This window comes from Rhododendron vialii, chromosome 9a (genome assembly GCF_030253575.1).
Source record: "Rhododendron vialii isolate Sample 1 chromosome 9a, ASM3025357v1".
In the NCBI taxonomy this organism is placed as follows: domain Eukaryota; kingdom Viridiplantae; phylum Streptophyta; class Magnoliopsida; order Ericales; family Ericaceae; genus Rhododendron; species Rhododendron vialii.
Window position 1 is genome coordinate 5282486 of NC_080565.1, and position 25427 is coordinate 5307912.

The window sequence follows — 25427 nt, forward strand, 5'->3', positions numbered from 1 at the left end:
AATGAGATAAATGGATTTAATGGGTTCCGATCCAGTGTTATAATCTTGTTATGTTCTAAGACAAATATGTTCCGAAATCATAACAAATAATATTTGATCAACTTGATTTTTGATGTGATTTGTAAGCTCAACGAGATCTAAAATGTGAAAGATTTGGATCATCAATTTGGGCCCTTCTTGGGCCCACAAATGGGGAAAGCTTAACAGTCTTGCTGCGGAGGTTTTCCCCTTCAAATTTGTCCTTTTTGATTAAAAGAAATAAATAAAAGCTAGAAAATTTTTTGGACTCCAAATTGCAAAAATTGCAAATTTTGGTTGGGAAAAAATAAAAATCTACTTATAGATTCTAGGCCTAGATTTTATCATTTTTAATCAAAACAACTATTTCAATCAGTAAAATAAAAGTCATTTTGATTTAAAATAAGTGAGTTGATAGTCTTTTATTATTTTTTTGAAAAGATAGTCTTTTATTATTAAAATTGATGAATTTGTCAATGCAAGTGACTTTTGGCTGATTTCATCACATGTTTTGTCCAATATTTATTGATTTGTCGGTAAAATAAACATTGAAACCTTAGGGGATTTATTGGCATTCCTCATATGTGAAAGGTATCATTAAGAAGAAGGTCAGGGGTGTCAGTGAAATTTACCACAAGGAAAAAACTCATCAATTTCCTTCCGCTCCCTTGAAGAGAATTCCCTTCCCCAATTCAACGATCATGAAAGAGCTGTACATACAAAGATCAATCCAAATGGAAAATCGTTACCAATAAATTTCGCTGTGATACATATACAACATGACGGTAGCAGCTGGAATTGGGTACGCCTTGTTGGCCCTTGGTCCCTCTCTCTCCATCTTCGTTGCTGTCATTTCCAAGAAACCCTTCTTGATCCTCACCCTTCTCTCAAGGTAGTACTTTTTTATACCCTCATATATAATCCAATTCCTCTAATTTTTCTGGGTTTACAAGCCAATTTGTAAAGATTCTGTTAATTTCATGTTTAAGAACATTTTTGTTGATCTTTTTTATACTTCCTCTCTGTGCGTGTGCATTTGTTTAAATGAACTATGGAGTCAGTGTTTTTGTTGGTTCTAATGGGTAAACTGCTATGGCCGGTAAATTGAAGTTTCATTTGAAGACCGATTTAGTTCATTGTTTTGTAATGTCTGTCTTTCTCTATCTATATCCTATGCAAATGTGTGTGAGCCTCCAAATCCTCAATCTTAATTTCCTAGAGTTTTTATTTTTTTTTGGTTGATAAAATAGACCGGGTGGGGGGGCGTGAATATGGAGAAAATATCATTATATGTTTTTGGAGTACCGTCACGTGGTGCCCCCAATTCTTTTTCCACCACACATGTCTTTTAATGGATAAAATGAGACCAATGCTAGCGTGCATCGAATACGGGATCAAAAAAATATTGAACTATCTATTTATCAACTAGCGTTGTGCCTGTTTGATGCACGGGATAAAAAAAAATTATATTTTCCTAATATTAGCAAATGTGTTTTCCTTCAAAAGCTTCTAAACCTTTAATCCTAATTTTCTATATTTTTTATTTTTTTCTGTTTATATATATATATATATATATATATATATATAGAGAGAGAGAGAGAGAGAGAGAGAGAGAGAGAGAGAGAGAGAGAGAGAGAGAGAGAGAGAGAGTTGGGTGTTGAATATGAAGGAAAAACTATTTTATTCCTGTGCAGGGTACCATCATGTGGTACTCTGAATTCGTTTTCCACCACACGTCTTTCAGTGCATAAGATGAGACTAATGCTAGGGTGCATCGAACACGAGACCGAAAAATATTAAATTATCTTTTTAATCACTAGCATTGTGCGCGTTTGATTTTTTTATCCCGTGCATTGAACGGGCACAAACGCTAGTACGTACTTGTATGTGTGTATATAAATACTAGATGCCTGAGCACACGCTGTGCGAGTGCAAATCGTGTTATGCAAAATATCGGGAAAGGAAAATCTTGAATTGAGATTAATCTGTAATGAAATTTGAGGGGCGAAGAAATGTGGGTTTTGCAGTTCTTTTTTTCCTTCTTGTTAGTTTCTTTATGTTGTTAAAGGGGCAATTTGAAAAAGAAGAAGAAGTCTCAGCCAGCCTCAGAACTGACATTCATGCCAAAAGAGGTGTTCCCTTTATGTTAGAAATATATAAGTAGATATATTCCAAAGAAAATACGAACGCTTCTTATTTTTAAAGGAATCATTTTAGCTGGTCTCTTGAATTGATGTGTAGGACAATGTTATGGTTGATAAGTCTAAATTTCCATCTGAAGAACATAGAAGTTGATATTTTTCAATACTCTCTCCCATCGGCATGTGTAAATTATGTGTTATAGTAGGAATTTTTGATCGGTTCTAATAGGTTTTCTCAAATTGGATTTTTGTTGGGTTCTAATAGATTTTTCTTGAATTGATGTGTGTAGTACGCTGGTGTGGCTTGTAAGTCTGATAGTGCTATCAGGGGTGTGGAGGGCTTTTCTTCCACTTGAAACAACAGCATGGTGGCCATATGGGATCCTTATTCTCACTTCTGTTGTATTTCAAGAAGGGGTTCGCGTTGGCTTCTGGAGAGTATACAAGTATGGTGTCTCATGTACTATAGTTATGCAGTTTTACGTAGAACCTTTCTCCTGTTTTGATATCATCACATTCTTGAACATTACTTGATTAGTTGGTTTGAAAATTGCTCATGCTCAATTTGTTCCATCTTCTGGGGCAATTTCTATGGTATGTCTCGAGACATTAGTCTTACACTTACAATGTTTTTCTTGCATTCTTCTTGTTTATGATTAATGAAATGCCCGATAGTCTTTAGACACACGCCTTCCTTTTTGGGGGCAAGTATTACTCTTCACATTGTCGTATAGCGGAAACATGGTCATAGTGTCTTTACTTCTGGCTCCTTAATCTTTTCTTGCAACCTAAAGGTGGTTCATTTCTTGGATTGTCAAGGAGGTTGGAAGATATGTTGGATGCTTTCGCTGACAGAGTTGCGAAACCACGGCTCTTTTTGACAGATAAGATGCAAATTGCTCTTGGTAAGCTTCGACAAGGTTTTTCCTTCATTCCACTGTTCAGGATAGATCGATGTGATCTACTAAAATTTCCTTAAATTTGTATTACTGGGAGATTTAGTTAGTTGCTGTTTTTACATGTCACTCAAGTTTTTATGATTTGGTTGCCACATAATATCGGTAACTCTGTACAAACAAGCATACAAATCTCAAGTTGTATGCACTAGGTATTTACCAGTTTACATGCATAACTATAGGCCTAGACTAGATTTGTCGATGGTTTAGAAGCGACTAAAACTGCACTCATGGGTTGAAAGGTCTGTAATTTTATGTTAAAAGGAATTTCCGAACATTGACAGATCATCGAACGATCTGATTGTGGATCAGTTATTAATGCTTATTCTCTTTATGCATTCCATATGGTTCATCTCTCTCTAGTTCTGGATTGTCCAAAAAGGGTTCTCCGTCTTTAGGCAAGTTCTATCATCTTATGATTTCCACTGTATTCTTTTTGACTAAGATAGAATGCATCCAAGAACGTAGCAGTTTTAAATGTTCAATCATTGTGAGGTCAATGCTGATGCATTATATTTGTTTGCTTTCAAGCTGGTTTCGTATCTTTATCAACCCACATTAATTTCCTTAAAACAGCTTGCAAAGCCCTCCTCTAGTATTTCTGTGTTCTTTAAGCTAAATGGGCTTTAGCTGATCATAAAATCCTAACTGGTTTAGGGTTGAGTTTGGACTGTCTTCTGGTATCTTGTTCTCTACTTTGCTCATGACCTTCAATGGTGGTTTTGAAGGCATTTGGCTAGCATTGGAGATGATTATCATAGAGATCTGGTTTCATGTCATTAGTCGTGAGAAACTCTTGCATTCACCCATTGGTATAAGTGCTTGTCTGTCTCTTGTGGTTATCACGAATTTGGGTTTGAATCCTTGGGTTTTCTGTTACTTGCTTTAATCAGTAGATAAATACACACAAGTGGATAAGGTTTGGTCTTGTTGATAGTTTAGCTTCAGTATTTTAATTGATTGCTCTTGGTTTGAGGATTCCTGGAGTTTGTCAGTAGAGGTCCTAGAGTACGTAGATTTTTTATTAATTTGGTACCTCATCATATGGCTCAAAGTGTTTGAAAGTTTCTCAACAGCATTACCTTGTAGTCTTACCGAAATCCTAGCGGAGAACCCTCGACATGAGACTCCCACTTTTTGACAGGACTAAGTATGCTTATTGGTACGTTAAAATCGGAGCCTTTCTGATGCCCACAGATCGAGTGCCCACAGATACACGTGCCCCTCGTTACGAAGGACGATGGGAGTATTCCCAAACAGGAAGCACAACGGGTAAGCAGTTAGCATGGATTATCTCAAGGCGGGGTGCAATAGCAGGGCATCTGCCATTTCCTCCCAAGTCACCTCTTTAATCCATAAACCTACCACTATAAACACTGTTGATAACCTCGTTAATGAAGATTTCCATCTTTGTGACTCAGTGACTCTTGCCACCCACTGTTTGGGCCCTTGCTATGATTTGGGCATGAAGTTGCTTTGTATGCTAACCACACTTTATCAAGTGGCCTGCCTAGGCAAATGGATTTGGCCATCATCTATAAATCTGTATATGTGGGCCTCTCCATGCTTTTCATGAACCCCCCAAGATGACTCATTTCCCTTTTTTGCCCTTGTTTACTTCTTAAGGACAAACTTATCCCCAAGCCCAATCTATTCAACGTGACAGCATCGCTTGCCAAAATGGATCTTCTCTCACTGCATGCCCCTGTTGCTGTCTGCTTTGGCATCATTGCCATTATGCTCGCCTCGTGAATATAAATTTCTGAATGGCAACGTGCTTTGTTCTATTTGGAAAAGGTTGCTCAAAAGGGACAACGTGTTGCAACCCTATGATATCACTTAACATTTACCCAACGGTGATTCAGAGTGTGCTTGGCATGCCATCATCTTTTGCAAATATCTTAACTTTGTCGTCTTTGGGCAAATGGTGGCGTGTCTCCAGTAAATAAGTTTTTTGTCCAGTCTTGGCCTTCCCCCGTGGTATTTTCAATGGTCCTAAAACCACACCCTGATCACTTGGAACACGCTACCACACTGTGAGTGCAAGGGTTGACTTAAGGCGTCGATCCAAAGATTCTAAACCACTTTCAGTTCAACCTGCTGTTTGGGACACCCTTTCATTGCCACCACCATTCAAAGAAAGGGACTGCCTCTCAAATTTCAGTTTTGTTGTCCCAGATTTGTCTCTGCCTCTGTAGCTAATGGAGGATTGAAATTACAAGAGCACCATTCATGTCTTCAATTTTGAACGCCTGCTGCCACTCCCTACCTTGAATTACTCAGGCTTTACGCGTAGTTGCTTGGAAAGAAAGAGAAGAAATGGATACTAATAACCGACCAACCAAACATCTCTTAAGCTTGGAAATTTCCTCGGAAGTCACACAGCTTGCAAACTTGTCTAGTCAACCCTGCTGATTCACAATCTGTCCTTAAAACCCTTTTCAGACTCCGGAATAAACTGGAAAATTTCTGGTAAAAATTGGAGGGAAGCAGCTTGTCTTGCATCAGCAATAGTAGCAATTACTTTCTTCTTTATTTTGTATTTGATTTCGCTTTGTTGCACATTCTTCAGCAACCTAAGTATTCCCAAATAAGAATTTGTGATCGCACTGATTTTCAATACTCTTATTGGAAATTCATTCTGCGATCAGGGTTAATTTCCTTCCAAGTTCAGGAACATTAGTTATTCATGCTTCAACTTCTCTTCTGGTTCTATATGTGCATAGGTTATGCAGGGATATTGGTCTTGGTTGTTCTTATAGAAATTTGACTTGATTCTGTAACCCAATATTATTCAGTGCTGTGAATTAGTTGCTAATATCTTTTAGGATATTTTTGCAGTGTTCTAAAACTTGACCTAGGCAGCGCCTGACCGACTCAAGTAAGGGGTTAGGCGTTTAATTAGTCGGCCATCCAACTAATCGGGAATTAGTTGGCTCTAGTCGGCAACTAGTCAGACTAGTCGGATTGGTTGGGAATTAGTCAGCGACTACTCGGATTATAGTGTATTCTAACCAGTCGGTTGTGTAAACCTAAAACCTCTCCACTCTCCAGTCGTTAACTGCCTCAGCTTCCATCGACGGCGATCATTGCCGGCAGGTCTTCGATCGTCTCAGTCCAGGTCTTCCGTTTTCTCCTTCGATTGTCTCTCTCTCTCTCTTCTCTCTCTCTGTCTCTCTATGTGATTGTGTTTGTTTTCTCTTTTTCTCCTTCGATCGTGTCTCTCAGTCTCTCTCTGCGATTGTGTCTTTAATCGTCTTCGAGATGCAGCAGTAGATACAGTGTATATGTAAAGGGTAATTACATTGATAACCCTTGAGATTTTGAAGATAATACAATATGACCCCTGAGTTGTATTCGATCAATTGCTAGGCACCGACTAATCCCTGATTACTAGGCCTAGGCGCTTGAAGGTGCCCGTCCGCCCAACTAGTGCCTAGCGACTTTTAGAACACTGTATTTTTGGAATAACAAATCCTAATCCTGATCATGTTGATGGAGCTCAACTCTAGAGCCATTGCAAATTTATGACACTGGTGCCCTGTTGGAACTGAAGTTGTAAATTATAGTGTTTATTTATCAATGAAGGTTAAATTGAGTGGTAACTATGTTCTTGTTACTGTTATCTACCTTTTGTAATCTGATGCAGTTTAAATCATATGTATGCAGCTGGTGGTTTGGGTCATGGTGTGGCCCATGCTGTTTTCTTCTGCATCAGCCTCTTAACTCCTGCATTTGGGTCAGCGACATTTTACGTTGAGAAGTGCTCACAGATACCCTTTTTTCTTGTTTCTGGTTAGCCATTCTCTGTTATCAAGTTGTTATTATTGCTTTTAGATGCTTTGGGGAATCCATCATTTCTCTCATTGAAGTCATTTACTTGCCTTCTTTTAATCGTTTTTTCATTGGGTGGGGTTTGGGTGTTGGCCAGTCTAGCTATTTCTCCTGCTGTTCTTTATGCCAGCATTTTTGTGATAAACAAGAATCTAACGAGGAGGAGCATTTAACAGGAGCATCCATTTATATCACTAAGAAAACCACAGAAAGCCCGTAAGCTTGAACAATGCACGGGCCATTCCTCTTTAGACCAAATAAGCCTGTATTTTGGTAGCATGGTTCATTTGTAACTTAATTAGAGTGACCATTTGGACCTATTGAGCTGAGTTTTAGAGGTGGAAGTTAACATGGAGGCTGTTAGATTCAGATAAAGTCTTCTGATTGCTCTTCCAAGCTAGAGAACAGAAGTCATGATACACTGGTATCTCTTTTTCTTGTGGTCGTGCTCCTTCTTTTCCTGATTTCTTTCATCACTTAGTGTACTGAGTCTTTGCGACGTCTGTAGTTCCTATCTCGTATCTTTCTTTTCTGTTTAAGCCCTCCAATGACCCATCAGTATGTAACTTTTCTTTTTCGCTTTGTGTTATCTCCCTCTCCTTTGGTGTTTCTTGTTTTCTCCTTTTGTAACTGTACATCGAATTAGAATGCCAGATGCAAAAACAGATAGTTTTGACAAATTAGAATAATGGAGCGGACTTCCCGTATTTGTTTGCGTATGTATGTGGAATATGTTTACTAATTTTTTACTTTTGGGGACCAAATGCGAGTTATTTTTGCTGGGTGACTGGCAGTTATTTTTGCTGGGTGTGTCATATTGGACAACTGAGGTGCTTGCTCCCATGTATGCCAGAAAATTGGTAGCACGAGCACCTTTGCAATCCTTTCACAAGGCTTTCTAATTTTTCAACCTTTTTATAGTTAACTCAATTTGCCTATATTAATCAGATTCGTGGAGGCTTTTGGTTTGATGATAACTCTTCTGCCAAATGCAGCAATTATTGCTCTTGCATTTGTTACGATACACACTTTCTCAATGGTCATCGCATTCAACGGATATGCAGAGAAGAAGAGAGTGGACCAATTATTTGTGCCCATAGTTCACCTTGTTGCAGGAATGCTGGTAGGTCACCTCTCTACTATTCGAGGTTGGAAAGCACATTCGCATTTCATGCATGTCAATCTTGCAATTACATATTTTTTTCCTTTCAAAAAGGCATATGCATCTCTCTATCTCCTTCTCTCTGTTCGACTTTCTTGAATGTAATCGGATGTTCTTGTTGTCACCATTTATTCTTGTTTCTAAGAAGAACCTTATGAGATACTATCTATCCGAAAGAAAAGAAAAGGCCTTGTGAGCTCTGCTGATGCACCGGTGCTCTGATGCACATAAGAAATCATTTTTTTGTTTTGTTTTGTTTTTGTCTTGGTATCTGAATGTTGATTTTATTGCCTTTACTGAACTACGAGTCTTGTCAACGGTTTGTGCCGATGGGTTTTCAGTGCGGTGAAGTGGGAAACTTAAAAATCTTTTGTGGGCTAATGATCAGTGTACTTAGACTGACCTTCTTGATTTGCTCTGATTTTCTTACCTTTTTTTATTTTTTTCTTCAGACGCTGATAAACCTTGCTAATGGGGGATGCATTGTTGGAATTCCTCTCCTCTATTTCTTGGCTATTTTGACCCTGATATACTGTGGGCAGATGGTTTGGAGGAGATTGACAGAAAACCAAAGCAGGCATTAGATTTTCGTACTCGGGTAAAACTCTTGTTAAGTGCGAGCTTCAAATTAACCGGAGATACTTATTTTGCCTGTGGAAATATTCTCAGTAGTGCATTTCTACAATGGCATTTCGATTTCCCAATGATTCAAGGTGGTCATCTTTCTGCGGAACTTTTTCAAGTTTCCATTCATAATTATGTGCACTTGTGTGGTGCTATACTGCTGTTTAGTGAGAGAGATTAGGTTGCGCCTTGTGTAAGTTTCGGAAGGACGGGGTGGCCTGCTCTGCTGTGCACTCTATATGGGCCTCGTCCTGAGCCTGAAAACATGACCCATACATACCTTTCACTTCGTAGTGCTCGAATCGATTTCTTTCACACCCAATCCTGCAAGCCATTCCATCATAGATCTGATTGATTATGAAATTCAACTATGGGTATTTTCATGAACTAAATTTTTTTTTCTTCTTCTGTGATGATCCTCTCGTGTTGTTCTTATGGAATGCAAATTGAAACCTATCTCGGTCTCACTTAACAATCCTAGACATTCTTTATTTGCCTTACTGTGTTTGTTATCCATGCAAAAAAATTTAAATTGATCAACATCTGAAATGGCATGATTGAATCGTATTGGTCATATTAGAGAAATGGACAGTCACGTCAACACGTTTCGTCCAGATCGATTTTGATGTCGGATCAATAATATTTTTGCATAAATGATGAATAAGTTTTTGATATCTACAAATGAATGGTACTCAAGTGAAATCGTAGTGAATTTTGTTCTAGGTGCCATGAGGACCACATGAGAGGATCCCACTGTACTTACATTGCGTAGGTAATAGTCACACAGTGTGCGGACGGATGCGAGTGTCAGAACGCGAGTGTGAAAGCGTCTTTTAAAAACTTTTCAAATAACTAAAATTTGTGAGTAAAACTTCTCAAATAACTAAAATTTGTGAGTGCGAGGATAGAGAGCGAAAACGAAAGCCATTTTAAAGATTTTAGTCGTGATGCACGTTCATACATGTTCAATGAAGTAGTCAGACCATCATATACTAACAAAAATAAATTAGAGATAAACGAGCGCATAAGCCTTGTGGAAAATGGGTTGAATTAACTACAAACGTGTTACGTGAATATCTTGTACAATTTGTACAATATTGTCCACAACATGCCGAATTTGGAAATTCATAGTGCAGGCGCTGTAAGGCGGCCCGCACTATGGGGTTGTAGTTGCCGTCCATTTCGACGCGGGTAGCTTGGATCTAATCCGAGTTCCCATTAATTTGAACCATACATTACTCAGATTGTTCAGATTAAAATTCGAGCCGTCTATTGCTGAAATGGAAGGTCGGATCGGCCACCCACAGGATCCCGAGTTTCATGCCAATGTGACCTACTTCCAGGGGTGGAGGTATGTAGGAGCCCGGGGGCCCCGGCCTTGGCTCCCCGAGCGTCCGAATTTAAAATTTTTTATTTTATATATACTTGATCTTAAATATTATTGATAATTATTCGTGTATAGTTACTTATAATCTTAATAATTTTGTTTCGATTTGATAAAAAAATTGGATATTTTACATTCTTATTTCTCAATTTCTTTCATAAATAAAAAATAAGCACTTGACAGTTGAAATAACCTAAAGGATCAATTCAATATAGCAAATGTAATGAACGGAAAAGCAAAAATCTTATGATATAATAATTATACGTTCCGATAAAAAATATGTCTGTTAAGTTGACCCCCGGTAACAAAATCTTAACTCTGCCACTACTTACTTCATTGGTAATCGGATAGATTGATATTTTTCAATTCCCAATAAAGCAATGCCCCACAGACATGTTATGCAATTTGTGCTTTGTTCACTTTGGCCTCTTTCTCTCGATACGATTTTCAATAAATTTTCTCCCTACTTACTACTCTCATCTATTTATTATCTATCGTCACTTATTACCCTAAAAATCTCCATCAAAATCTTTACCAAATTTGAAAGGGTCATTGCAAGTTGCAGCAACAACTAGTTCTAGCACACCATGAACATATATCTCCAAATTCAGCTAGTGCAACCAACTATCAATCAGAAGGAAAATCTTTGCTTCTCATTCATACATGCTAATGTGCTGGAACCAGCAGCAGATTCCATCAATTAGAAGGAAAATCTCTACTTCTCAATACATGTTATAAAAGCTGGAATTAGCAGCAGCAGATTCTTTCTTTCCATCTTTGATGGGAGGAAAGCAACAGTCTAGGGGCAAACAAGAAACTGATCCAGCACTGCACCACCATCTGGATTCCAAGAACATCAAAAAGAGATACAAAATCCCCAGCAATGAGATTGCAAATGACAAATGCACCTCTTTAGAAAAATTAGGCACCAACATTCTGTGAGAGAGAGAGAGAGAGAGAGAGAGAGAGAGAGAGAGAATTGGGGTTTGAAGAGCATGGGAGTAGCTAGCTTTATCTAGGAGGAGGGAGATGGGGGTATGGTATAAGTTCATTGAACAGAAAGGAAATGGTGGGTAATAGCGCCCCCGGTATACAAAAAAAGTTTCTCCAGCTAGGCTGTTGGGTTCAGAGGTATGTGGAGTGAGTACCCCACATCTGTGAGAATTCAATGAACCTCAATGCCAAGTTGGTCCTTTCAAAAAAAAAAAAAAAGGCAAGTTGGTCCTGCATGGTATTCAAAAAGAAAATGCACAATTCTTTTCTATCTGGGACCCATACCTTCCTCCCTCGATAGATCTCTAATTACTTTTCTATCTGGGACCCATTCCCCACCTTTCTCCCTATATATTCTCGTTCATAAACTTTCCCCCACTATCCACTTTTCTTTGTTCTCCCTCTCTCTAACTCTAACAACGAGTGCAATTTTGTTCTTTCTCCTCTCTCAACCATAAGCCACCATTCGAAGATGCAAAAAACAAAAAAGAAGAGAGAGAAAATTTATGGGTGAACTAAAGCAGATAGAAGAGAAAATTTATGTGGTTTTCTTCTCTTCTCTTATACTTACCTAAAAAAAGAGAGAAGATACTCTAACCGTATGTGGTGAGATTTTTCATCGGTCGCCGGTCGGTATGGAATTCTCAGTACAATCGAACTACAAAATTACCTTGTTGAACCGCGGATCATGAAGAATGTCAAGACTTCGTTTGTGAACGATAGTGGGACAAAAGATCTTTCACCCGCAGCAACAAGAGCAGTAGTTGCTCAACGTTGCAAACGCTTAATCAGAGACGAAGATAGCTTCAACAGACGATAGCCTTCCAATTTGATCCTAGAACCTGAGTCTGTTAGGGCTCCCTTTTGCGTTCGTTTGGCGAAAATAGCTTGACATAGTTGCAAAACATAGGAGAGAGAGAAGTAGCTCTATGAACGGCCAATTATTAGTGCACAAGGAACTACACGCCATAATTCAACTCTGCCTAGAAAAGCACATACGGCAGAGCAGGTAAACCATGTGCACATGCCATAGTACATGCAAACATTTGCAACAACCAAAATTACCAAAACATCCCAAGCCAAACCACACACAAAGCCAACCAAAAGAAGGGCTTTTTCGGCAACACAGCAACAAAATAGCGATGGAGGAGCCATCCAAGTCAACCAATTCTCTTTATGAGTACTCCCTCCGTTTCAAATTGGATGACAATTTTTAAAATTTGTGCTATTTTTTATTGCTTATATCTTTCGATCTATAATGTTTTTCACGAATTTGAAAACTTTGTATAATAGAACTAATCGAGAACTATCAAAAAAGATCCATATTGCATATTTTTTGAGATTCATATTAAAAGATATAAGGAATTGAAATTGACACAGATTTCAAAAATTGTCATCCAATTTGGGACGGAAGGAGTACTTCGTAAAGGATTTTGTATTTTGAAGAGAGGTCTGTGGGTCCGTTATGTCTTTGATGTGTGACATCATTAGCTAAACGTTGTTGTTATAGCCAAAACGGTGCTGGCATCTTACACGCAAGGCTTGTTTTCTAAATTTTGTTTAGAAATGCGTGATTTCATCACTCTCTAGTTTAAACTCATCTCCCACCCTTCAAACCAACAATGGAACCAAACGAAGAATTCCAGCCTTATAATTGAAATGTTAGGGTTTGTAGATTCCCGCATAAACTTTAAAATCTTGAGATCGAGTCATCTCCAACGACTGATGAAACGAATTTGATCAGTGGATCTTCAAGGGTTAAAGCAATTAATTCATTTTCAATTATATGATCTCAATCTTTTCTAATCATGTTATACGTTTGATTTTTCTGTTGCTACATAATTATTCAATTTTCATTGATTGAAATTCTTAACTTATTTTTTCTCCTATTTTCGGAGGAAGACAAAGATGTGGAAATTATCCAAGAAGACAAATGGAAGACAAGCCTATATCTCCAAGAGAAATATCGAGTAACGCTGAAACCCTAAACACCCAGGTTACCTTAGAGGTATAAGTTTTGTATTAATTAGTGATGATTTTAATATGTTACATCCTAATTTCTGCAAAGCCCTGAACCAAAATTTGTTGGTGTATTTTTTGATGGGCTTTCAATTTGTGCTTTTGGTGTGTTCGAGTACTGTAAAAGCTCTGAATTATCTCTAAACTGCCGCTCAATCCAAATTCAGTCCTTATTGAGAAGTCAAGTGGGATCAAACAATATGAGTGATGTCTTTAATAAATTGAAGGAATTATGTCCCAATGTTAGCTTTGTAGCTATGGCATTGTACTCTTCCATTGGGCCGAAGATCAGCATTCGCAACGAGCTTCACCGTTCTGGTTTCCAGTCTTCTTTCTTCATAAATTTTTCAGTGGCATTAGCTACTGGTTACGTTTCGCTGACTAAAATCGAGCATTTCCCGACTAATATTTTATTCTGCAAGGGTGTTTTTAGAGCCCTACGGAACTCTTGCTGAACTAGAACTTTACCAAAGAAGCTTGATAGTAAAGATTTGATGATAATTCTTAATATTTGATAGTATTTCTGATTGTTTTTATTACGGTAACATAGGATGTCTTTTTATAGGACTACGAAGATGAATTCGAAGAATGAATCACAAGTCCCAAGAGCACTTTACATATCTTATAAAACTAAATATTACTCACTCCATTTCTTTTTAAGTGTCTAACTTTGTAATTCTAACTTATTAAGGAGATATCATCATTACATATTTCATATCAATTTTTACCTCTACTTTTCCCTACTTAGCTTCTATAAAGACATCATAATTATACTTTTACTCACTAACTTTTTAAAATAGAATCTACTTTTAGGGACAAAATGAAAAATGTACTAACTTTTACCCACTAACTTTACAAAATGGACACTTATTAAGGGACAACCCAAAATAAAATTATGGATTCTAAAAAAGGGATGGATAGATACATGCACCCCAAATTTCTAGGAAAATTATGGATTACAAGTTCCAACAGTATTATACCCACTAGCATCTGGGCACATGCGATGCATGTGCAAGTAATGAAGAAAACACCATCATTTATAACCATATGACATTGAAACACTACTAAATTTAGGGGTTCAATTTAGGAGGAGGGACCTTCGCCTGAACTCGTACTTCACTTCCGCTACTCCGTTCCTCCGCTGCTCACCCTGCAACAAGTCACTAAGGCTGGGATAGCCTAGTGACCCTCCGACGATCAAGTTAGATGTAAGGAGAGATGCTTTTAGGTCTAGGGTTAAGGAAAGATGGCATACCTCTCAAAGATGAGTATCCCTTTGTATTTATAGACCTAGGTTTACTTGGCTTCCAAGCTAGCGCGTGGAGGTCACGCTCAGGTAACCGCCTCGGGTGACATCATAGATGACGTGCCGGATAAGGCGGTTACGGAGCACATGGCCAGGTCAGCCCTTCGCGAGGATTCTTCTCGATGATGTGTCTCATTAGGTGCAAGAGGCTTGCTCGGGAGCCTTCGGTACTCTGTTTCGGGGGTCGGTATGGAGCCCTCGGTGGTATGTCTCCGGAGTTGGTACGGAGCCCTCGGTAATATGTGGGTCGGTACATAGCCCTCGATAAATGCTTCCGGGGTCGGTATGGAGCCCTCGGTGGTATGTCTCCGGAGTTGGTACGGAGCCCTCGGGTGCCGTCGGTAATATGTCTCCGGGGTCGGTTCAGAGCCCTCGGTAATATGCTTCCGGGGTCGGTATGGAGCTCGGTAATATGCTTCCAGGGTCGGTACGGAGCTCAGTGGTATGTCTTCGGAGTCAGTACGGAGCCCCATTTATTTGGGCCACTACAATAGCCCCTCAACTTCTCTCGACCTCATATTGGTTTGGGAGGAGTTGACGAGTAATATGGCCGAATGTTTTAATGTGTATGAAGCCCCAGAGAGATGTGTCGAGCCTCATACTCGTTGTCGTCGTCGCTTCGGGGGCTCGGCTTTGGGAAACCGAGGCACGGAAGGGTTCCGTCGCTTCGGGGGCTCGACTTCGAAAAACCAAGGCACGGAGGCACGGAAGGGTTCTGTCGCTTCGGGGGCTCGGCTTCGGGAAACCGAGGCACGAAGGAGGCACGGAAGGGTTCCGTCGCTTCGGGGGCTCGACTTCGAAAAACCAAGGCACGGAGGCACAGAAGGGTTCCGTCGCTTCGGGGGCTCGGCTTCAGGAAACCGAGGCACGAATGAGGCACGGAAGGGTTCCGTCGCTTCGGGGGCTCGGCTTCGGGAAACAAAGGCACGAAGGAGGCACGGAAGGGTTCCGTCGGTTCGTGGGCTCGGCTTCGGGAAACTGAGGCACGAAGGAGGCACGGAAGGGTTCCGTCACTTCGGGGGCTCGGCTTCGGGAAACCGAGGCACGAAGGAGGCACGGAAGGGTTCCGTCGCTTCGGGGGCTCAGCTTCGGGAAACAAAGGCACGAAGGAGGCACGGAAGGGTTCCGTCGGTTCGTGGGCTCGGCTTCGGGAAACCTAGGCACGAAGGAGGCACGGAAGGATTCCGTCGCTTCAGGGGCTCGGCTTCGGGAAACTGAGGCACGAAGGAGGCACGGAAGGGTTCCGTCGGTTCGTGGGCTCGGCTTCGGGAAACCGAGGCACGAAGGAGGCACGGAAGGGTTCCGTCACTTCGGGGGCTCGACTTCGAAAAACCAAGGCACGGAGTAGGCACGGAAGAGTTTCGTCTGTTCGTGGGCTCGGCTTCGGGAAACCTAGGCACGAAGTAGGGACGGAAGAGTTCCGTCGCTTCGGGGACTCGGCTTCGGGAAACCGAGGCACAAAGGAGGCACGGAAGGGTTCCGTCGCTTCGGGGGCTTGGCTTCGGGAAACCTAGGCACGAATGAGGCACGGAAGTGTTCCGTCGTTTCGGGGGCTCGGTTTCGGGAAACCGAGGCGCGCAGGCGGCACGGAAGGGTTCCGTCGGTTCGTGGGCTCGGCTACGGGAAACCTAGGCACGAAGGAGGCACGGAAATGTTCCGTCGGTTCGTGGCGGCCCTTCCCGATCCGGACTAAGTGGGTGGAGGAGGCGGAGACGCTTCCGGCATCAAGCCTCTCGAAGGCAGATTCCCGCGGGGTCCTCTGGGATTAGGGGAACAAGAACGTTCCTTGCGCCCTGCACCCTTTTCGTTGCGGCCCTCCTCCGGTGGTTCAAGGCGGTCTTTAGCCGAAGGGCGAGATCGATGCTCCTACAAATGGCCTCTGCAATTGTGAGGAGGGCTGTGATGGCTTCTTCGTCCGCCATGGCTCCCGGAGGACTGAGAGGGAGAGATCTGGAGGAGATATTTGATCTCGGCCAACTTGTCCCTAACGTGCTTGTCGCGCTCCATGACCGTTGTTAGGTTGTCGGTCTTCCGCTCCAGGTGGCGGAAGTAGGTGTGGAGTTCGGTGGCAGCCTCTGCGTCCTGCGTCGAGGTTCCGATTCCGACTCCGATGGACACGTGGGCCTTTCCCTGGGCGCCGGCTCTGCTGGAGTCCAGGTTGTGGTCTCCGAAAGGACCGAGCCCAAAGGTGGTTTCGCTAAGACGAGGGTCTTCGACTTCCACCATAACTGGTTCAGGAAGCTTGAACGGAGCTCTTGGAAGGGAAAGAGATGAATGATTGAGAAGGTGGCTAGGTCCCCAGCAGAGTCGCCAATTGTAGGGGTTCGATTTAGGAGGAGGGACCTTCGCCTGAACTCGTACTTCACTTCCGCTACTCCGTTCCTCCGCTGCTCACCCTGCAACAAGTCACTAAGGCTGGGATAGCCTAGTGACCCTCCGACGATCAAGTTAGATGTAAGGAGAGATGCTTTTAGGTCTAGGGTTAGGGAAAGATGGCATACCTCTCAAAGATGAGTATCCCTTTGTATTTATAGACCTAGGTTTACTTGGCTTCCAAGCTAGCGCGGGGAGGTCACGCTCAGGTAACCGCCTCGGGTGACATCATAGATGACGTACCGGATAAGGCGGTTACGGAGCACATGGCCAGGTCAGCCCTTCGCGAGGATTCTTCTCGATGATGTGTCTCATTAGGTGCAAGAGGCTTGCTCGGGAGCCTTCGGTACTCTGTTTCGGGGGTCGGTATGGAGCCCTCGGTGGTATGTCTCCGGAGTTGGTACGGAGCCCTCGGTAATATGTGGGTCGGTACATAGCCCTCGGTAAATGCTTTCGGGGTCGGTATGGAGCCCTCGGTGGTATGTCTCCGGAGTTGGTACGGAGCCCTCGGGTGCCGTCGGTAATATGTCTCCGGGGTCGGTTCAGAGCCCTCGGTGCTTCCGGGGTCGGTATGGAGCTCGGTAATATGCTTCCAGGGTCGGTACGGAGCTCAGTGGTATGTCTTCGGAGTCAGTACGGAGCCCCATTTATTTGGGCCACTACACTAAACACTACAATGTTCGAAATAAAAATATGCCCTCGCAGGAAAAACAGAGGAATATGTGCTGAAAGATGATAAAAGTAATAAAAATGAAATTAAAGCTTAAATTTAAGTGTACCTTCAAAGTTTGTATTAAAAGAATATGGACAGAAGAGAAGGGCAGAAGATGGAAAGAGAGGGTTGGGAGGACGAACTTTGTCTTCAATTGGAAGACAGTAACGTTCGTCTGTTTTTCGGTTTTTCAAACTACTAGTATTTTTGAATGAGCAGTTAATAGAGAAAGTGGGGAATGGGTGGTTATTGGAATGCTAATTGACATATCTGTCCTCCAATCAACATGCCTTTGAAATTAATTTGTGTGTGTTTTTGGAATAAGAAATGTGAGCCAGCCTAAGAAATGAGTCCACACCAAAAGTTGTTCTCCCTTTATATTTAGAGGCCAGCCTTGCGCAATTCGTGTGCAAGTTGAATTTTTGCATGCCTTTTGGTTGCTGCACAAAAAATACACTTGTAGGGGAGTACCGTTAACAAAAAAGAGAGTGTCAAAATCATTTCTCTTTTTAAACTTTGATCAACCAATAAACGAGAAATTATTGTGCGTACTTTTTCATAATTTGACTTGCACGCATATTAATACACACATTAATTGTGTGTGCCTCAGCCTCATATTTGGTCAATTTGGGACTTAAACCAACAGCCGAATTACCGTTTTTCAAGTTGGAGTTGAAACAAATTAAATGAAGAGAGGAAACCCAAAATATAGGTGAGAACTAGAAGCATACCTTTTTTTTACCCGTTTTTGTATGGACCCTGAATGAAGGCAGATCTTTTCCGGAACAACACTTGAGCATCGAAAAGGGCTTCAAATTTAGTTACTTTCACCTTATTTTGAGAGAGAGAGAGAGAGAGAGAGAGAGAGAGAGAGAGAGATCAACACAAACTCATCAATGGAAAACGTAGTTGGACAATTCACATATCTTTGAGAGAGGAATTGAGTTTTTAAAAGGGAAAGTAATGAAGGAGGAAGATCACGTAAATGGGGCCTGGAACTTGGGTTGGTAGTCGGTAGATCATGGATGGAGGAATTGAATATTCCATAAAATGGAGAGAGAAACTTTTCAAAACTTCGATGTACTTGTATATACACAATGTCACCACTTGATTTACAATTCAGAAACCTCTAGAGGAAAGGAAAAAATAACACAGAAACAAGAAAATAAGAAGCCACCAGCTTCACCGTTCTATTCTGAGACCGAGGCGTTGTCACTAACAGAGAAGACAATACCAAATAACCAAACCGACCCTCCAAGTCGAAATCAATTGGGATCAGCTATATAGATCAGCTTTCTTCGTTGACTTCCGTCGAGAGCGTAGATATTCAGAAAACCCGTAGATATTCAGAAAACCTGAATTCTATCAATCTACCGCCTCCTAATTCCACTATGGTCTACCTTTCGCATCCCCTTCCATAAGGAAATATTTACACAGCAGTATACTAGACAGAACTGTCAGAAAATCAAACTTCAGATGTTTTAACAAACTATTTTCCACTCCTAACATTTTCGGACTCAGCTTTCTTAGTTTTAGAAGTGTCCTGTTTGATGGCGAGCAACGCATGTTTGTCTGTTTTTGACGACACTCATGACTCGTCAGAATCCTTGTTGATGACTGACTGAATAAGGTTATCTACGAACTCAATCCATTCAATGACCGAACAAGGCAGACACAAATCCAGATCAATGGCCAAGACAAAAACGAAAAGACAACCTCTTCAAGAGAAGTACAAGAAGGAAGAGTACGAATTTCAATAGATTTACACTCTGAACCCGGATGCTGCTGACCAAATCCCAGCCACATGTTTGGGCTCGGGTCGTTTGAGTTTACCAAAGTTGCAGCCCTAATCCCCCTCTTCAAGCTCGGTAAGTGCTGTTTGTTGGAGGAAGTGAAAGAGAACCATCACATTTGCTACCAGTTGACTAACAAACAGATGTGTACTCACTATCTCAGCCACATGTTTACTACAATTGGATCTCGTCTTGCAGTAAGATCTCGTATATATCTGTCCTAAGATTTAGTTCCTTATCCCGCATTACTTCTTGAAGATCAGATAGCTCTTTTGCACTTAAGATACCGCGTAATCTGAGGAAACCATCAAGCCATAGCTTTTTCGACCGTGGGCATGCATGGATAGCTCGGAAGAAAAGTCGTCTAGCCGCATAAGGGTTGCAGGCAACATTAACCTCATACGCAATGTAGCATCGCCAAAGTAATACGGAGCTGCGCAACTTCTCATTTTCAAATCCCCGTTCAAATAATCCACGAATTCTATGATGTGAACCTCCTCTACTTATCTCAAATGATAATGCAAAGAGCAAGGTGATCACAGATGGGTTCTTTTGACAGTAGTCATCAAATATCCATCGTAGTTTATTTGGTGTAGAATGAAGGCAGCTTATTTCAACCAAAGCATCATAAAGTTGCGCATTGGAAGGGTATATTTGCAAGCCTTGTACGATTGACTCCCATACTTTTTTCACTTTCAGTGTGGCACGATGTCTCCAAAGCATCTTCACATAATAGTTGAACAAAAATTCAAGTTGATAGTTTTGGCTTCTTCTTTCAGGAAGAACCATGCAAAAAGCCTGATTTAGAACTTCAATACCAGCAATGCCTCCGGTGATCAACTCTTCAAATAATGCAGCTGAACAAATGAGAGCAGTAGAATGATCATCAATAACACCACGTGCCCAAGACGGCCTTAGCATTTTTATTTGTTCTTTGAACCCTTGGTGTGCTCTCAGCTGTTGAAGACTTGATGCTTGACATTTAAATGGACTATATTTAACCCCACTCCCAAAACAACATAGAATATGTACTGCACGCAGTGATGACTCTGAACCGCTACTAGAACTATAACCGAGTTCCATGTCAGCGTACCAGAGATATAAAAGAGATGCAGTGGATCGAAGGTCCGATGGAAGCCCTTCAATGGATGCCAATGCCATGTCAAAAACCTTTCTCGCATGATCAACATTCCCGTATGCAGCCTCTCTTCGTGCATAAACTCCACATAATAGTACGTCCTGACGATTACTTTTCACTAGGCTCTTTGCTAAAGCTCGACATGGGGTTACTGAAAAGCTACAAGTATCCATTTTTGTGTTCAATAGCTCTTCAGCTACAAGAGCAGCTTCCTCCAAAATGTAGTTACGAGGAAATGCAGTTAAAGAAAGTAACGTAGCATTACGGAGAAATTTCATCATGTCAGTCCTCATCGAGATGTCATTGGAGCTGCCTAAGAGGAACTCAAAACTGAAATTACTTGGACTCGTTTCTGTTTTCTTTACAACATCATGCACCTTTCTCAAATTCCCTAATAGAGAATCCGTCAGTGCTTCTAAGCACATAGTATTTTCAGTCCAACTTGAGCTGTTTGTACAAGTCCATTTAGATATCCTTCCGCCATAGAAGTCAATGAACTGGAACATCAGAGACAAACGAGCTTCCTCTGAGCTTATAGAGAACAGGTATTCGGAGACATCTTCAAATATTATCTCTCTCAAAAGTTGTTCATCGCTCTCTCTATCTGGTGTGGAATCATTGCGAGAAATCCCCCCAGATTTTGCACGAACAGGCATCCATTGATCAGAATCTCTTGATAACTCTTCCTCAGCCCATCTAGTCCATGTAGCAGTGTCTTTGACCTCACTATTAGGATCAGCATTAGCATCAATGCCCAGCATTTTCAACAAAGCCTCAGTATCATCTTCCTGCTCAGCAGTTTTTGTCTCAAATTCCTCATCAAGCTCCTCAAGTGCCACATCATCATCCTTAACATTTTCTGGAATTGAACTACTATCATTCCTTTTAGATAATGGTTGGGACCAACCTGTCCACCCACCCTTTTCATTTTCGTTAGAGGACTCCTCAGTTAAAACCTTCTGCCTTTGTTCCTCTTCTTTTTCTAGCCATGTTGCCCAGCCAAGAGCCCCATCTTCCCCAACTCTTGCACCATTACTGTTCCAGAAGTGCTCAAACAGCCTATGTTTACTCTGCTCTGTGAGAAGTAAAGAAGGACAGAACAAGCCATATTCTATCTGTGCCTGAAACAAAGCAGTAGCTAATTCTTGGTACCCAGCCTGCCACTCAAACCTACAAAGCCCAACAAATATATCAACCAGACCAAGTTCTTGTTGGACAATAGCAAGATCCAAAGAAGGTGAACTAGATGTTTGGTGAACCTGCCTACACTGCCTGCTGCATGCAGCAGATAAAGCTTGGATCGCATTTGCATAAATCTTTCTCATTTCAGAAACTTTGAACTGGGAGAACTCCCCTTGAACAACACGCAGGAACTCTTTCCAGAGTTTGTAACTCCCAGAATGCTGCATGAGAACCTTCTCCCATCTACCAATGAAGACATCAGTGCCATCTCTGCTCCGATATGCATTCAAAAGACATAGCAACAGCTCTTCATTTTCTGGATTCAGCTCAGTTGCTTTCTCCAGTATACTAATCTTCTTTTCAAGAGTCTGTAAACGGGCACCTTTCTGCGGTTGCATGCTTGCAACCTTGTCTTGGAAATCCGAAAACCCTAACCAAACTTTCTCATCATGTGGATGCTCCCTCAGCATCTTGTTGAACTCCTTTGTTTTCCGGAGAACCTCATCTTCCCAAGACTCTTCAACTACAGATGCTCTAGAAAGTGACCCACCATCAACTACCTGTACAGGATTTTCATCTTGCAGTAAAGGAATGAACTCACCAGAAATTGTTACTGAGGATTTTTTAGGCACACTAATTCGAATTCGTTTCAAGTTCTTATGGCGTTCAATCGCCAAATACTTTCCACACCAGTAGCGCCCAGCAGCTTTAAGTTTCTTGTCCAGCCCATCAATATCACTATCTCCATCAAAGATCAAACTCTTATGATTCCACCGATAGAACTCTTCGGAATTGAGCTCATATGACTTCATAGAAGTGGAAAGTTTGTAGCGAGCAACATCCATTCTGCAGTACAATGAGCCAGACTCCTTGATAAATAGAGTATACAGGAAAATGTACGAATTTGAAATCTCAAATGAATTATGCACCATTTATTTCCTCGGTAATAGGAATTTAGCAAATTTAAATTTTTTATTTTTTTTTGCAAAAACACTACAGATCTGAATCGGCTATCCAGCAGCTATACAATCCAAATCTGCTATCTGTACCTGTACAGGTCAATCAATGTACAAATTGCAACAGGTTAAGATATCAATGCCCAGTAGGGAATGTGTTCATGGTGGGTCTATTGTAAGTAATATAGTGAATTGGAGTCATTTTCCACCCTCATTGGTAAAATTTCCATTGAAATAAGAACACCAAAACTTCCTTTGAGTTCTTTTCCATTTTGTCGTTCAATAGTTTATCAGAGGAGCGAAGTGGGTTTGATCTCACAGTGCTTTAAACACCTTTATAAAAAGAAAAGCATAGCTTCTTCTGCACAAATACATCAAGAAAAACAGATTGACAGATTCAGATAGTTTTTTCCGTGACGTTTCTTAGCAATAATGTTAACATCCTCCCGGTCCCGGATATGGGCATTTTAACCCAAGACCCAAGTCACACAATTCTTCAGTAGGGGCCTTTGCTCCTGCTCTCAATCCTCATTGTGCGCTCCCACCCATTGGCGGACACAAGGGGGTGCCGGTGGGTGTCCAGGCCCTTGCACAACTCCAAATATTTGCATATATTACACTCATTTTTCACGTTAATCTAGGAAAATTGTATGGAATTAGCCCCTGGGAGAAAAAAAAAATCTTAAAATTCCTAAAGGGGGGTGAAAACCCTTTCACCCCCCTATCAATCCTTTTAAGGTTGCGTGCGTAAACTTAAATGGCGCCTGCGCACATACACACAGTTTGCCTTTTCCTTGGAGCAGCTCACAAGCCCTTGCTAGTCATAAATTATGCATCCACTGATCCACTATTGTTCCCATTCTATATCCTCCTCCTCGCAAATTTTGGTAGTTTGGAATGTTTTTGGAAGTTGTTTTCACGCTCAATCCTCCTCCTCTTGAGTATGGGCATTTTAACCTAAGTCACATAATTCTTCAGTAGAACCCTTCACTCCCACCCCCAATCCTTGCTCTCGCAAATCTTAGGATATTTTCGGAAATAGCTTTCCCACTCACGCAGATTATGCGACCAAGGTTTTAACCAACTAAGATGAAATCAATGCTCGCTTGGCACTCCTGCTCTCAATCCTCCTCCTGCGCTCTGCTCTCCATCCTCCTCCTCGCAAATATTTGAGTAGTTTGGAATGTTTTCGCAAGTAGCTTTCACGCTCACACACTCGGTTTATGTGACTAAGGGTTTAACCAATTATTAAGACAAAAAAACAAATAAACGCAGAAACAAGTACAAGCAAATAAACCTGTAGAGGCAACCGAATGCCAGGTTGTCGCGGTCGCCACCGGAATCAAAATAATAACTCTTGGTCGATTCAGAAGAAGCCCAAGACGAAACGTTCGGCTTCCTGGAGGTGACGTCATAATCGAACGCCGATCGCGAGGCCTTGACATTACGAGACGAAGAAGAACTCAACTTCCTCCTCTTCCTCTTCTTCTTCTTCTTGTCGTCTCTCTTCACGTCCCTCTCTCCGTCAGACGACGCCGTCTCCAGTAACTCGTACGACCGAGGCTTGGTATTGTTATTGTTATCGTTAGGTTTTGGTCCTTCCGACTCTTCTGATTCGGATTCTGAAAGGGGGAGGTGGGAGTAGCGTGGCGAAGTAACGGGGTCGGCGGTGAAGCTGGGGTTGCTGAGCCATGAAGGCGGAGGAAGGTGGCTGGAGGTGGCGGTGGCGACGGGCAAGGGTCGGAAGGCGACTGGAAACAGTGAGGTTGCGGTGGCTGTGGGTTGCTCCTCTTCCGCTTCTGGTTCCATGAATCTCTGGTAACTCCGATTCCTCGAGTAGGTATGTCTAGGGGTAGGGCTCAAGACACGGAAGGCGAGATTAGAATCAAATAGAGTCAATTTTAGGGGAGTGCTTTCCCTTTTTATTTTTAGTGTGTGAAGTTACCTTTACACCCTTCCACTTTTCAATATTTCCTCATTCTTGTTATCAAAACGAAATGGTTTTTTCACAAAGTTAAAAGATATTTTGGTAATTTTACACACTAAAAATAAAAAGGGAAGTATGATTAATAAAAGAAAGTGTCAAAATCACTTCCCGTAATTTTATTCCTTAAATTATTTATAATTTTTCTATTTGGAAAATTTTCAAAATATCTCCATACTTTATCCTTAATGTCTAATAGATTTCAAAACTTAAAAAAAAAAAAATTTACAGCCAAAATTAACTTCTTTTATTCAAAATTCTCTCTCCCGTTCCAAGTTAAATTGATAACGAAAATTGCTAATTTGGACTAAATTATGCAAACAAGAATTTTGTTCCCTCAACTTTTCGATTGGAATCTATTTCATCCAAAATTATGGTAAAAGGATAAAGTTGAGCGAACAAAATCTTGTTTACATAATTCAGGAACAAAGTAGATAACATGTAAATAGTTTAAAGAATAAAAGCAAAATTAACTCGATAAAATAAAATAAGGGAAATTACGTTTTAGTGTAAGGAGCGACAACAGTTTTTCAGATTCATGGTACGGGTAGGGCTGCGAACGAACTGAGCTGCGAGCAGCTCATGGCTCGGCTCGGCCCGAATAATTTAGTAATGGAGCTGAGTTTAAACTCAAATTTTTGGCTCGTTTACTAAATAAGTCGAGCTCGACACTTAAAATTTTGATTCATTTGTATAGGTTCGGCTCATTTAGTAATGAAGCCAAGTTCGAAATCAAATTTTTGGCTTGTTTATTAAATAAGTTGAGCTCGATGCTCAAAATTTTGATTCATTTGTATAGGTTTAGCTCATTTAAAGAGACTTATTTAAGTAAATTAGCCAGGCTTGGTTCGT

The 25427-nt window shown here is 41.2% G+C and overlaps 2 protein-coding genes across 4 annotated transcripts; one reads left to right on the forward strand and one right to left on the reverse strand.

Moving 5' to 3' along the window:
• Positions 1-592: 592 nt before the first annotated feature.
• LOC131299981 (gamma-secretase subunit APH1-like) lies at positions 593-8844 on the forward strand. 3 transcript variants are annotated; one of them, XM_058325590.1, is made up of 6 exons: positions 593-910; positions 2450-2605; positions 2979-3064; positions 6785-6910; positions 7945-8072; positions 8564-8844. In XM_058325590.1, the coding sequence occupies exons 1-6, from the start codon at positions 798-800 to the stop codon at positions 8693-8695; spliced, it is 741 nt and encodes a 246-aa protein (XP_058181573.1). In that variant the 5' UTR covers positions 593-797; the 3' UTR covers positions 8696-8844. The 3 variants fall into 3 exon arrangements, with proteins under 3 accessions (XP_058181573.1, XP_058181572.1, XP_058181574.1); XM_058325589.1 differs by lacking the exon at positions 8564-8844 and having other exon boundaries at positions 650-910; positions 7945-8492; XM_058325591.1 differs by lacking the exon at positions 6785-6910 and having other exon boundaries at positions 652-910.
• Positions 8845-18586: 9742 nt separating this feature from the next.
• LOC131299982 (uncharacterized) lies at positions 18587-24484 on the reverse strand. The gene is made up of 2 exons (XM_058325592.1): positions 23889-24484; positions 18587-22481 (listed from the first exon to the last, which is right to left on the reverse strand). Exons 1-2 carry the CDS (start codon positions 24398-24400, stop codon positions 19490-19492), a joined length of 3504 nt encoding a protein of 1167 aa, XP_058181575.1. The 5' UTR covers positions 24401-24484; the 3' UTR covers positions 18587-19489.
• Between the last annotated feature and the right edge of the window lie 943 nt (positions 24485-25427).

What these genes read in the sequence shown, in the direction of transcription:
- LOC131299981 (XM_058325589.1), top strand. Translation starts at nt 798, where the DNA reads ATGACGGTAGCAGCTGGAATTGGGTACGCCTTGTTGGCCCTTGGTCCC. An exon ending in ATCCTCACCCTTCTCTCAAG is followed by an intron (nt 911 to 2,449) that starts GTAGTACTTTTT and finishes TGATGTGTGTAG; the next exon opens with TACGCTGGTGTGGCTTGTAA. An exon ending in ACCCTTTTTTCTTGTTTCTG is followed by an intron (nt 6,911 to 7,944) that starts GTTAGCCATTCT and finishes TGCCAAATGCAG; the next exon opens with CAATTATTGCTCTTGCATTT.
- LOC131299982 (XM_058325592.1), bottom strand. Translation starts at nt 24,400, where the DNA reads ATGGAACCAGAAGCGGAAGAGGAGCAACCCACAGCCACCGCAACCTCA. An exon ending in GCATTCGGTTGCCTCTACAG is followed by an intron (nt 22,482 to 23,888) that starts GTTTATTTGCTT and finishes ATTGTACTGCAG; the next exon opens with AATGGATGTTGCTCGCTACA.